The 13,592-nt window shown below is 41.3% G+C and overlaps 1 protein-coding gene across 12 annotated transcripts in view; it reads left to right on the forward strand.

Moving 5' to 3' along the window:
• DST (dystonin) overlaps nt 1-13,592 on the forward strand; it is a 517,500-nt gene that overhangs the window by 262,252 nt on the left and 241,656 nt on the right. For 11 of the 12 annotated variants that reach the window (XM_061146340.1, XM_061146344.1, XM_061146341.1 and 8 more), the window contains 3 exons: nt 2,436-2,525; nt 4,784-4,861; nt 6,796-6,888. In XM_061146340.1, coding sequence (XP_061002323.1) covers nt 2,436-2,525; nt 4,784-4,861; nt 6,796-6,888 — 261 coding nt within the window. Of the gene's footprint in view, nt 1-2,435; nt 2,526-4,783; nt 4,862-6,795; nt 6,889-12,589; nt 13,587-13,592 lie in introns of those variants that run through there. The other variant, XM_061146345.1, reaches the window with a different exon arrangement.

A 13,592-nucleotide genomic window follows, 5' to 3' on the forward strand; every position in this document is an offset into this window, starting at 1 on the left:
TTTAGTGGCTGAGTAATATTCCACTGTGTACATGTGTCTTCTTTGTCCATTTGTCCATCCATGGATACCTTGTTTTTAAGTGGGCCCTTAGCCTTATACTCACGCTTATGGCTTGGAATGAGGCCAAGTCAGTTCTTACAGTGCTGTAGTATGTGAGTAGAAAATTGAGTATTAGCGCTCATTTCGTAAAGTTGCTTGTCTGCACACGTGTGTGTTATGTATATCATAGATTTCTTCCTGAAAAGATCCCTGGAAATTGGCTCTGAAATGTAATTGAATATTTCAGGAGAATGTCATTTAATGACATTCATTTAATAGAAGGTAAATATTTAATGGAAGGAATAATCTCTTTGTAACTTATTTAGGTATTTATAGATATTCTAAATAGGACTGTCTGAAATATGTTATGATGTGCTTCTCTTTTTTTTTTTTTTTAGAAAAATGAAGTATTTTTAAGCTTGCTTTTACTGTTACATAATTATCTTGTGACACCAAAGAGTCAGCTGATATTCCTTCGGTATTGAGAAATCAAAATAAAAATGTCAACTTGTGAAAATGGGAACACTTGGTTAAAAATAATCTGACTGTTTCAGTTTTGCTGGTCATTTTATAGGTACTATTGGCATTAGTAGTTACTTAGAGCTATTAGGCCTGAGTGTAATGCTTACATTATTTGCAACTAATGATGCATAGATGGGTAAATGAATATTAGTTGAATATTAAAAAGTACTGTGACTTAGGCAGAAAGTCCCCAAATTCTAGTCATAGGAGCTGGTAAATTTGGTATGAAACTCTGAAGGAAATTTTATTCTTCACTAATTACAAATATTTTCTGACAGTAAATCATACTGTAAAGCATGTAGTCAGTTAAGATAATAAAATTTAGTAGTATTAAAATTTTTTTTTAATTGAAAGATTTTAAAATTGGGGTATCGACTCAATGGACATGATGAGCTTGAGCAAACTCTGGGAGATAGTGAAGGACAGGGAAGCCTGGCGTGCTGCAGTCTATGGGGTCACTGACTCGGACACGACTGAGCGGCTGAATGACAACAACTAGTCTACAATGTCCCAGTAGTTTCTGCTTCACAGTGAAATGAATCAGCTATATGTATACATATATCCCCTCTTGTTTTGGATTTCCTTCCCATTTAGGTCACTGCAGAGCAAAATTTAATGGTATTTAAGCTGCTTTTTTAGACCCGAAAGTCTTAGCCATCAAAGGCGTGCTTCCAGTTTACATGAGGCCCTTCTTGCTGGTTGCCCTGTAGTCGGAAAGTTTTGACCATACTTTGGATCTTTTTGTTTCTTTCTGCTGTTTAGTTACATGACACTTTGCACGTGCAGAGAAGTTTGACTCTTGCGTGTAAACCTCCAGAGTGTGTACCACGCAGACAGGGGGCACGCAGACCTGTGCCCACATGCTGCGGGGGAATGCTGGTCCCTGACTCTTTCTGGACCCCGTCCTTGGCTTGCAAAGTCACGCAGCCCAGCATCACCCCAGGGGAGCAGGTTGGGGTGGGCCCGCCCGCCGTGGCCAGCCGTGTTTGCGACCTGCGCTCACCGTGTCTGTCCGGCAGAAACTGACAGCCGGCCGGCGTTGCCAGGGGTGTCCCTCTGTGGCTGACCAGCAGCGCTTTTGGGGAAGTCTTTGGTGGTTTGAGCTATAAACTAAGAAACTTAAACCAGCCTTGTTAACTGTCAGCTAGAGTGAGTGTGGTTATGCGGTTTATCCCCTGGGAGGGATAAATCAGTGGTTGGGTTTAACACACACACACTAATATATATAACATAGATAACCAGCAAGGCCATACAGGGAGCGCTACTCAGGACTCTGCAATAACCTATATGGGAAAAGACTCTGAAAAACAATCGATATATGTATAACTGAACCATTTTGTTGTGCACCTGAAACCAGCTCAGTGGTGTACATTAACTGTAGTCCAATAGAAAATTTAAAAAGAAGCTATTCAGAAAAGAAAAGAAAACCCTCCACCACAGGAAGATTTATGCTGTGCAGAGAAATTTTGAATAGAGGCCTTAAAACCTCACATATATTTTTAAAAACTTTTAATTTTGAGATAATCATAGACTCACAGGAATTTTCAGAAGGAGTACCTAGAGTCTCATGGACCTTTTAACCAGGCTACATCTCTGGACTTTTATTATGAGGAGTGTGTGCCTCTGGCATCCTGAATTTTGCGACCCAGAGATCAGGAAGACCAGTGCGGGGCTGGGGGGCTAAACACTCAGCTTGTTAGGTGTCCCTGGCTGCTGGGTCAAGAATCGTGATTCAGGTTAGGGCATCGCCTGCGTAAAACACTGCATGAATGAATGCACAAGGAACGTTTTCTTCTTGTCCACTTTCTTGTTTGGGTATTAAGGATAATCCGAGTTCTGTAACCAAAAATTTTAAATTGTGTTTTTGTCTGTAGGTTCGAAAACACGTGAACGATCTCTATGAAGACTTGAGGGACGGACACAATTTGATCTCTCTCTTAGAGGTTCTTTCAGGAGACACCTTGGTAAGCTTCAAATTTCATAATTTATTTGGAGGAACCTGTGATCCTTTTTGCATATGACCTAGTATGTTTTCAGCACAACCTGTTCCGATTTTTGCAGCATCCATCTTGTGAGCTGCTGTGAATTCTGCTTGAAAAAAGAGTTCTGGTTAGATGCTGAAGCATTTTCAGACTTTAAATGGTGTGCATTTGGGAGATGGAAACACTTTGACGACCTTGCTTATATAATCAGTTCTGTAATTAAAATACTACTGCTGCTCTTCTTTTTTACCTGGGTTTTTTTTTTTTTAATGCTTAGCAGAATTTGGATGCATACTATAACCCCCTATTAAAAGACTCACCAATAGCAAGGAAATAAGCACCGCTTTCCGACAGACGGCCTAACCCCCTCCGCAGGTGTCATCTCCTCTTCTGTGAACATCCCTCCCCCTCTCGGTTACCCGGTCTCCTTCATTATGTTCTGTTCATGCTCTTCTTTTCATTTCTGGTCTGTCTTGTGTATTTGCTGTCCTGTCTTCTGTCTGTTGTATTCATTAGCCAAGGGAGCGAGATTTTTTGAAGACCTTACGGTTGGTGAGTGCCTCAGAAGCATGCGAATATGAACAGCATGAGGATATGGAGGATGAGGATAAGGGGGTAGGTGTCGCCCCCATAACTCGACTAACCTAGCCGGTACAGTGCGGTGATCGCTAACACCATAGAGTAACCCATGGCTTCTGGCTCCTTTTTAGAAAATGGCACAAAGGCCCAAAGACCCACAGGGAGGTGGATGTGTGTGGACCAACAGATTGGACAAAGAGCATATTTTCTCTTTAAATTTATTTCTGTATCTCTATGCACTGCATGGTATTTGAACATATGTGCTTAAACTATAGGAGAAGGAAATGGCAACCCTATAGGATGGCATCTGAGCTAAAGAAGTTTATATACCTTTTGTATAAGTGTGAAGGTTTACAATTACAACCAGCCTGCCAATTTTTATGCACATCAGTTCCATTTTTGAAATTGATACTTCAGACATAACTGCTCATTGCTTTCTTGGAAGGAACGTATGGACATTTATTTTATATTTAAGACTATGCCCTAAGTCATGCCTGTTGGCAGTCGGTATTAGATAGACATTCTCTGCCTGTCTTATCTGTCTCATTTTATTTGGGGAGGATGTTTTAAATGCTAGGTCCTGACAGAGCTGTTTAACCCCCATGACACTCAGTCGACTGAGCCTACCTCTGCAAGACAGATGCGCTTCTTTGGTCATCATATCCCCAGAGCCCCCTGTTTTCACTGGACCGTGTGTTTTGTGGATGCAGTGGGGATTCATCACCTTCATTTCTCCTGTTATATGGGATTATTTTCCCAGTCTGTGGTCCGCCGTCTGTTTTATTCTGCTGCCTTTGGCTTCAGCAACCTATTCACGTTTCAGCTCAGCTCTCAGTTTTCTTTTTTCCCCTTTGGAAGATTTTGTGTGGTCAGTTATCAGCTCCATTCTTTGTATTTTTGTTGAACATTTTCTCAGCTCTGTTTCCTTATGTTTCCCTTCTGCTGACTTGTAACGTTTCTTAAGGGAAACAACATCAAGGAAAAGAATTATGGTTTGTCAGTTTTCCTGACACAGCATGTCATCACATCCATCCCCAGGCAGCGTCAGACTATTAAAGTCCAACCGGTTATGTGCAAAAATGAAAATAAAATAAAGAGGAAATATATTACATGGCTTTAATTGCTTTTCTCTCTCCTGTATCATGGCTAAGTAAACCTTTACTGCCTTTCTCCTTCTTGGTGGTTTTTATACTAACTGCATGCTACTTTACCTCATTTTCATTAACATGCCATACATGTATAATTAAAAAACCCTCTTGAGTTAGAGTTTATTAAGAAGGCAGTTGGGGAATGGTATTTAATTCTTTGCGAGCATCCATAGCTAAATAATTGTAGGCTAGACTTGTAGTATAGTGAATATGAAATGTCTGTATATTCTGTGGTACTTTCTCTTTTCCTTTTGTTTAAATAAAATATTCGTAGTAAAGGATCTATTTAAATAAAACATACTCAGAAAAATCCCTAGTTTACATTCAATCTCAGGTAATTCAAAAAAATTAAAATATCATTAAAAATTTAATGGATTTACCCAAACAGTAAATACCGTTTTGACAGTATGATGCGCATACAGTGTATTTATATAGGATATTCAGTATATTTAGCATGGTCAATGGTGTCAGAAAATATAATGTTTTTTATACCCTGCATTTTTCTCTTCTTAGCCCAGAGAGAAGGGTCGGATGCGTTTTCACAGACTCCAGAATGTACAAATCGCACTTGACTATTTGAAAAGACGCCAGGTATGATGTTTGAATTTCAAAGCTGTAATCATATAATACGACACATGTGTGACTGAATAAATCTGCATAGGACCATGACAGGGAATGAACAGGTTAAATTTGACTTTGAGTTAATCATTAACATTTAATATGATTTAATAATGATTTAATAATCGTTAACAGAGGTTCTCTGGTGGCTCAGGCGGTAAAGAGTCTGCCTGCCATGTGGAGACCTGGGTTCAATCCCTGGATCGGGAAGATCCCCTGCAGAAGGAAATGGCAACCCACTCCAGTATTCTTGCCTGGAAAATCCCATGGATGGAGGAGCTTAGCTTAGTGGGCTACAGTCCATGGGGTTGCAAAGAGTCGGACACAACTGAGCGACTTCACTTTCTTTTCTTTTTTTTTTTTTTTTTGCGACTTCACTTTCATAACCATTAAACTTGTGCTTTTGTGAGGCTGATATTTTAAAATATTTTTAAACGTTTGTTCCAAAGAAAAGGAAATTAATTGTAGGTGTAAGCCCAGAGGAATTGTAAGTGGCTACATTACCGTCTGAATAACAGCTACTGATTTTCCTTCTGTTGGAATTGGAATGCTTTTGCCTGGGAAGTTAATGACATTTTAGTAGCAACAGAATGTTAAGAATGTCAAAGAACAGTTATTAGTAGTGGGGAGAGAATGTTCTTTATACTCACTTTACAAAATTGCCTATTTTTATAAAAGTTTATATAATACTTTAAATTTGCATATGTTTATTTTTAAAATGTAGTAGTGAGGAGGCAGTAGTTCATATTTTATTAGCAGACACAACTGGGTGATTTAGAAGTGGTTAAAAATAAAAACAGTTCTGACAACAGTCCCCAACTCGCTTGAGGTTTCAGGAGAAATCATGGGAGAAAAATGAACACCAAATTGGATTTGATCTTGATTGGGTACCACTGTGATTAAAATGGTATAAGCCAAGTAATTGGTAGCTTTCAATTAGTAGAAAAAAGGAGGAGACAGTGAAACTCAGGAGAATTGAAAGTGACTGAAAACCGAGAAATCTGAGGTGGCAACAGTTTTGCTTTTTTATGCAGAGGGAGAAAGAGAAGAGAGGGTAGGGAAGAGAAGGAAACACTGTTGTTAGTCCTTCCTTTGGTTTATTATGAACATCACAGTGCTTTTAGTTACTGAATTCTAGCAAATATTCAGCGCTTATATTTTAAGTGTTACTGATATTTGCCTTGCTAGTCTTAATTCTAGTGGAAGCTTCCAGAAGATTAATGGTTAATCATGTCTCCTTGTTGAAATATTTTTGGTAGTGATTTGTGCAGTAAGTAAAATGTTAGGTATCATTCATGATAGTTAATTATTTTTCTAGGAAGTGTTAGTTATCATTGCATTAATTTATCTGAATGCATAATTTGACAGTTGATAAACTTTAAATCTGGTTATTACTGACATATTATTTTTAAAGTTTTGAACAGTCTGCCAAATGTCCAGTGACTTACATAGTTACCTATCCTGGTAACAGTCTATGGTAGACAAATGGAATAATAATGTTAGATTTCTTTTTTACACTCTTTGTGATAGAAGTGTGATAAAATTGTTAAAATTATTTGATGGTTCAGAATCGTTTCCTACTTAATTGTAAAAAATAACATTTTAAAAAGACAGTATTATTTCTAGTTTAAAAGCTTAAGTATTTAGGACTTCTCACTTGAACTGTGATTTTGTTTTGACAAGTGTACTTTCAGTACTTGCGGTAGAAAACAAAGCCAAAATGTTCCTCTGTAATTCGCAGCCTAAGATGAGTGGGTTTAGGGGTAAAACAGTATTTTAAAGGATTATTGGTATTAAAATTATTCAGGCTTCTTTTATGTCTGTAATTTAGAATCTTTTATGTAAGTAAAAATAACTCATGTGCTGGTTGAAAAGCATTTTGTTTTCTCTCTTCATTTACAAAACAGGTGAAATTAGTGAATATTAGAAATGATGACATAACAGATGGAAATCCCAAATTGACTTTGGGATTAATATGGACAATAATTTTGCACTTTCAGGTAAGCCCAGCTTTGTTAATTGTCATTTCTTTTAACCTCATTGCTGGTTTTCAAGTGGTTCATGTGAAGGGTGAATTATGCATTCACATCCAACAGGGGAAAATAAATTTCAGACTCTGTTTCTCTTTTAATTTAGTTTTTATTTTATATTGATGTATAGTTAATTTCCAGTGTTGTGTTAGATTTAGGTGTATAACAGATTGATTCATAGGCATGTATGTATGTCCATTCTCTTTCAGATTGTTTTCTCATATAGATTATTACAGAATTTTGAGTAGCGTTTCCTGTGCTGTAAGGCAGGTCCTTGATTATTTATTTTATGTTTGGTAGTATGTATCTATTACTCCCAGACTCCTAAATTTATCTGTCCCCTCTCTCCCCCCGCCTTGGTAACCATAAATTTGTTCTTGAAGTCTGTGAGTCTGATTCTGTTTCATAAATAAGCTCATTTGTATCAGTTTTTTTTAAAGATGCTACATATAAATGATATGAGATTCGGACTTTGTTTCCTAAACAGTATATTTGTATTGTTCCACTTCCTGTTGTTGAAAAGCTTAGAATGTTTTTAGAACAGTGCTTGTAATCTCAGGAGTTGAAAGACAGAGATTCCCTTTTATTGAATGTAGACATTTTTTTTTGCTTATTGGCCAACATTACCCGATTTAGATACATAAAAATTTGATGACTCAATCCTGATTTAGAGTGGATTTCATTGATACTACAGTTTCTGAACTGCGCCAGCTTTCTCCTGGTTTTATAGACTCTAGGTGGCAGTGTTGTTCTCATGAAGAGATTTCTTACATTGGAATCGTCTGTGTTTCCTATGGAGTTGTACTTTCTCAAACTAGATTTAAGGAGAATAAATGCATATTTATTGCTATGAATTATTACCTAATTACCAGTGCCAGTAAAAGGCTGCTTTTGATCCTTTGGTTTTTGTGAAATGATGCATTAAAAAAATAGTCTTCATTTGACTGGAGGTGAGTCCTACTTTTGGCGGTTGCTTTGGTTTAGCAGTCCCTTGGGTGACCGCGGAGCATCTTATGTGCAGCGTGCAGAGCCTGGCTGCGGCGGGCACGTGGCCCGTCCGCTGGCTGATGGCTGTGTGGTTGGCCTTGGGGGAGGAAGACACGGCTTGCCGGCTTCAGAGAGGAGCTGTGGTTTTGACCACATCTTTGGAGGAAGAAGATTTAGTTCTAATATTTAAAACATTTGAGTGGGATACAGGGTTTGTAGGGGAATGGTGGAAATAATGTAACTGGGGCTCATTTGGGAACAGGCTAAATCTGGCATATATGGACAGCTATAGGAAGTAGAGTCTTACAGGCTCCAGGACTTGGGTAGGCAGCAAAGGTGTAGCACTAGAAAATCAGAGGAGAGGACCCAGGTACCGGGACCCCAGGTGACCGGGTGTCAGCCGGCCAGCCGATAGAGCAGCTAGTACAGATATATTAGGCGAATGTCGGCTCAGCGGGGCTTGATGACTGGGAACTGGAGTCAGGGACCCTCATCACTAGAGGCCCCATCCTCAGGGGGCCTGGTGTACCGAGCAAGGCAGGGTTTGGGGCCTGGCTCCGGACCTGAAACCTTGTTAGCAGAACAGGTGAAGTCTAACTAGAATGGGCTAAAAAGCAGAATTCACGTGGAGTTGCTCAGCAACTTTCCCAGGGATCCAGAACTTTTAGGATTGAAACTGCAGGAGACCTTTAGAAACAGCCCCGTTGTTACCGACAGCTGATGATATAGGCTGTGTCTGGCGTTTGAATGGCAGAGTTGGGGAGCACCCAGGCTCTGGAGGGAGACACAGCTGAGTGTGGTTGTCAGTTCTTTTATCTGTGGCCGTGAAGACATTGAGCAAGTCACCCATCCGTCTTGCACCTGCAAAATGATGTTTTAGAACTGTATGTGGACTCCGGTAAAATAAACAAATGACCACAGGTCGCAGTCAAGGAGATGAGTGGAGAGGTGGAGGTGGTGCCCTCAGATGGGGTGTTAAAGGCCAGGGCTTGGGTGCAGAAGAAAAGGTGAATCCAGGGTGGTGTTTTGGAGGAAGGAAGGATGGACCTGGTGACAGGGTATGTCTTGGGGGGTTAAAGATGCTGCTGAGCTGTGAACCCAGGAGATAAAAAACCAACTGACAGCTCGGGGAGGTGGAGGTGAGGGGAGAGGGAACGGCCACGGCGTTGGTGGGCTTGACGTGCTGGGGGTCACCTGGCTTCTGTCTGCCGGGCAGCTGGAGATGCGGGCGGAGCGGAGCCGGGGAATCAGAGGTGCCGCCGATGAACCTGGGGGTCTCCAGAAAGCGAGGGTCCTGGGTCTGTCAGAGAGGAGGGACTTTCAGGGGGGCCGGTGGAGAAGGGCAGAGAGAGAGGATGGAAGTTTGGGGGAGACCATGATTGGGGTGCGGGGAGACCATCCACCTGGGGACAAAGAAGGAGCGGGGGGCCTGGCCCGCAGCTGGCCGGCGTCGGTGACGGCCTGCTTTCTCTCTAGCACCTTCCCGGTCCTGCAGCAGCCCCTCACCCAGCTCTTTATTCACATTGAGAAGGATTCATCACCCCGGATTATAGTTGGTTTTACCAGAACTCTTCTAATAAGAGAGAGAAACATGGACTTTGTTTCTTGTTGTAGATACAAGAAAGTGTAGCATTGATGAAACCAGGGGAGGAGAATTCCAAGTAGAAGGGAACAGTGGGCAGCGTGGAATGCCCCCCGAGGGCCTGACAAAGTGAAGAGTGAGTGCAGGTTAATAGTTTTGTCTAGGAAGACCCCGGGGGTTTGGGGGAAGGTCCCCTCAAGTTCCTGAGAGCAGAAACCGGAAAGTAACAGACCGAAATGTAAGTGGTTGGAAATTAGAGGCAATGTGTTTAGACCCTAAGTTGAAGGAAATGGAAAGCAAAGAATCATTCAGAAAAGAATTCTATATTAAGTGTCTTTGGAGGAGAGAAGAGGACCAGCCAAAATGTGCCAACATAAGTTTTGTTTATTTTTTTAAATTTATTTTTTGTAGAAATATAGTTGATTTGTAATGTCATGTTAATTTCTGCTGTACCCCAAACGTTTCAGTTTTACACACACACAGACACACACAGTATTTTCCATATTCTTTCCCATTATGGTTAATCACAGGGTTCTGAATACGGTTCCATGTACTGTACAGTAGGACCTTGCTTATCCGTTCTGTATATGATAGTTAATGCATGTGCTAATCCCAGACTCCCAAGAGTTTTGCTTCTAATGTGATCCTGTGGCATATCTTAGGAAATCCAGTGTATTTTAGGACCTGAATTACAGGATATTATGACTGTTGGATTATCACCAGGGTTTAAAAATTAGACCAAGGTTTAAAAATAAATAGCTAAATAAATAAATAAATAAAAATTAGACCAAGGTTTATTTAAAATGGAACATTTCAATGTTTTGAAGTATAAAATATAAAATATAAACATATTACCATATTATTTATATTATTATAAATATGAAATGTAAAATTTCAATATAAAATAGAAGTGTTCCTTTTTATTTAAAGAAATACTTTAAGTCCTATGATAATTTAAGATCAGAATGATTTTACTTGTTATGCCAAGACAGAAGGCTATTTATAGCAGTGGTAATCGTCCTCACTCAACAGTAACTGGGCCTTTTTTCTCCTCTATGCTTTACAGAAATAAGGGAAGTGATTTCAGAAGACCAATTTATTTATTGATTTAAAAATATTTGTTTGAGCATCACAAACTGACCGTCTGTTATAGTTGGGCAGTCTGAAGGCTAAGTGTTGGCCAGTACAGTAGTCTCCTGTTGGTTACCGTATGCTAGGTCCAGAGATACTATGTAACCGACTAGGGTTCTTGGCCTCCTTAATCAATAGCAGTTGGTCAGAGGCCAGGTAAAAAATTCAGGCAGGGCTTTCTGGGAGCTGGTGCCTGCAGCATGGGAAGTGAGAACAGGTTCCCTAGTCCCCGAGGTGGGGTGGGCGCCTTCCTCACGTGGGGTCAGGGTGGGGGCCGACCGGGGCTTGGGTCGGGGGGGTGTGCCCACCCCCTTGGTGGTGGTGTGTGTGGGGGGCATGCGCAGTACCCTGCTTTTGCTCCTGACCCCTGGTTTTGCTCTGGGCTCTTCAGAAGCGGCAGTTGGGTTTTTGGTCTCTTTGTGTCTTTTGTCCAGAATTTGCCCCAGCTGTGCCTGCCTGCAGTAGGTTTCAGTGCAGGAGAGGTTTGTTCAGGTGCAGGTATTGCAACAAAGGGTCCCAGATCCCAGTCTGTCTCACTCAGATGATGGAAGTGTGATGCTCTATTGGGAGAAGGTTTGTAATACTGGCTATAATCTGGGCTGTTGAATCTGTCACAGGATAAATAAAAGTAGGGATGTAGAGGGGGGTGTGTTTCGGTAGGATTAGGAAGGTCTTAGAGAATAAAGGAAATTGCCCCTGATGTTGTAGACAGGCTTTGCAAGATGAATGCCAGCTAACCAGGCAGAGACTGAAGTGGAGCCGTCTCTGGGGGAGACAGCGATGTGCAGTGACCTGAAAGGGGGGCAGCTGCTGGGTTTGGCGGGGCTGGAAGGAAGTGCCAATCAGTGGTCGTACCTTCGGCATGTTAGTGCACATGCCAGCCATCATGCTTCTGAGTTCTCCTGAAAGATGTCCTAGTGCCAGTGAAGACATTGAGAATAAATTCAAAACAAACCAGCCTGAAGCTTTATTTTTACCAGCTTGGCTTCTGGTATATAATTCTTTTTTCTGATAGAGATTGTTTAGTTTCCTCTTGAAATGATTAAGGAAAACCTCACCGTGCAGGTTTGTTATTGACAATTATCAGCCACATTGCTAACTTGACTATTTAATTGAATATTTTTATTTAGAAAAACATGAGTTCCATTTTTGGATCAGTCTAAAGACAACCTGGAGAAAGTCAGTTGTCAATTTTTTTTTTTTTTTAGTCAGCTGATTTCAGCTTTTGTGTAAGACTAGTCATATGATACTAATTTCCTTTTTACCATATCAATGACTCAGTCTTAGAAAGAGGCACACCTTAGGTCATCAGGCTCCATTCTGATTTATAATTTATGCAGCACAGCCCTGGTAAAACTGCGTAATATTTAACTAGGGTACAATTACAAAGATTACATGTGAAGTTCAACTGCCTTAATTCATGTGTAAGAACACACGGGTGTTTCTTTTGGCTAAGTGTTCCAAGCTTGAAATCATAAAGTTTATCAAGCTACTCATATGAAAATCCTAATGATCACAGAAAGAGAAATGGCTTGGAAATTTGTCATATGAAAAATATGACAAGCTATTTAAAGGGATTGATTTTAGAAATGATTTGATTAGAGTGTTTTAGGAATTTAACATGTATTATCTCTCCTTCAGCAGTTGAATCACCCTGTTTTTTTTTTTTTTTTGTGGTTGCTGTTTTTGAATGAGTCTCAATACAGTTTATAGAGGTTTCTGAGCCTAGTTTTTGGGACAAGTGCCAACATTAGTTTATGTTTCTTAAGTAAAAAATATTGTACAGTCAGGAGTCTCTGAAACTAAAGCTGAAAGGCACTTTGGAACTAAGTTTGAAAGGCACTTTGCTAAACGTCTCCTGACTGGTATTTGCTTTCTGTTTGCGCTCAGATTTGTCACATCGCCAGTGGTTCCAAAGGTTAGAACAGACTTGGGTAGTGTAACTGCATTTCAGAAAACCGAAAGGAAAGCGAGGGTCAGAGTGTTTTTGTGCAGCAAGGCTAAGGGTTTGCCTTGGAAGCTCATCAGGATGTCATTTGACAGTGAGCAGTGATGTTTGTCTAAGAGGATTGGTGGTCAGAAATAAGCCACAGCGTCTAATGAGACCCGGGGCCGGCCGGCTGGGCGGGATGCCACGGCGTTTCTTGCGGGTGCCTTTCTCATGAGCAAGATGGCCTCACGCTGAAAAGGATGGTCATGAAGTCTGAGGAGTTAGGCTGTGTGGAGATCTGAGGAAGCCCCGGCTTTTGAAATGAGGGACACTGTGCAGCTGTGAGTTTCTGCAAATCAGATGGGGAATGTCTGTGGATGTGTCCGAGCCGAGAAAGAAGAAGAGTATCTGGATCCTGCCAAAACTCCTCTGAGACCTGAAAAGTACTCTGCTGGAAGAGGAAAATACTTTAGAAGGGACCTGACCCAGAAAGCAGCAGGTGACACGGAGTCAGGAGGGCCTCGGCTTGGTGATGAAGGGGAGAGGAGCGCCCGCCCACTCTCTGGGGGGCTGGCGTGGGAGCGGGGGGCCAGCCCGGGCCTCACTCTGCAGGCAGGGGCCCAGCCCCAGACGGCGAGCCCTCAGCATCCCCCGGGGGGCCCCTCTCAGCACCAGGAAACCCAGGTCAGAGTCAGCAAACCAGAGGAAAGGGTTTCAGAAAGAGACGGCACCCCCTACCATGCAAAGAGGAAGGACCACTTGAATGATGTCAACACAAGAAAAAGAACATTCCAGAGAAAAACGGGTGGTTTTTCTTCACGAAAGGCAGCCAGCTTAAGTTCCATTCACTGTGGTACAGAGAGATCACTTGAAAAAGATGGGTTTTCTGAAGGTCCATCAAAAAATGACAGTGTTATTCAGGAAAAGCAAAACACGCAAAGATCTTGCCTTCAGGAAGCACACCATTTCCAGGTTGGAGAAAAGAGGTGTCATTCCCTGTGTGATAGTGTGTCCTTCCCTTCCAAGGACACGAAGGAGGTGAGT

This window comes from Dama dama, chromosome 7 (assembly GCF_033118175.1).
Source record: "Dama dama isolate Ldn47 chromosome 7, ASM3311817v1, whole genome shotgun sequence".
NCBI lineage: Eukaryota > Metazoa > Chordata > Mammalia > Artiodactyla > Cervidae > Dama > Dama dama.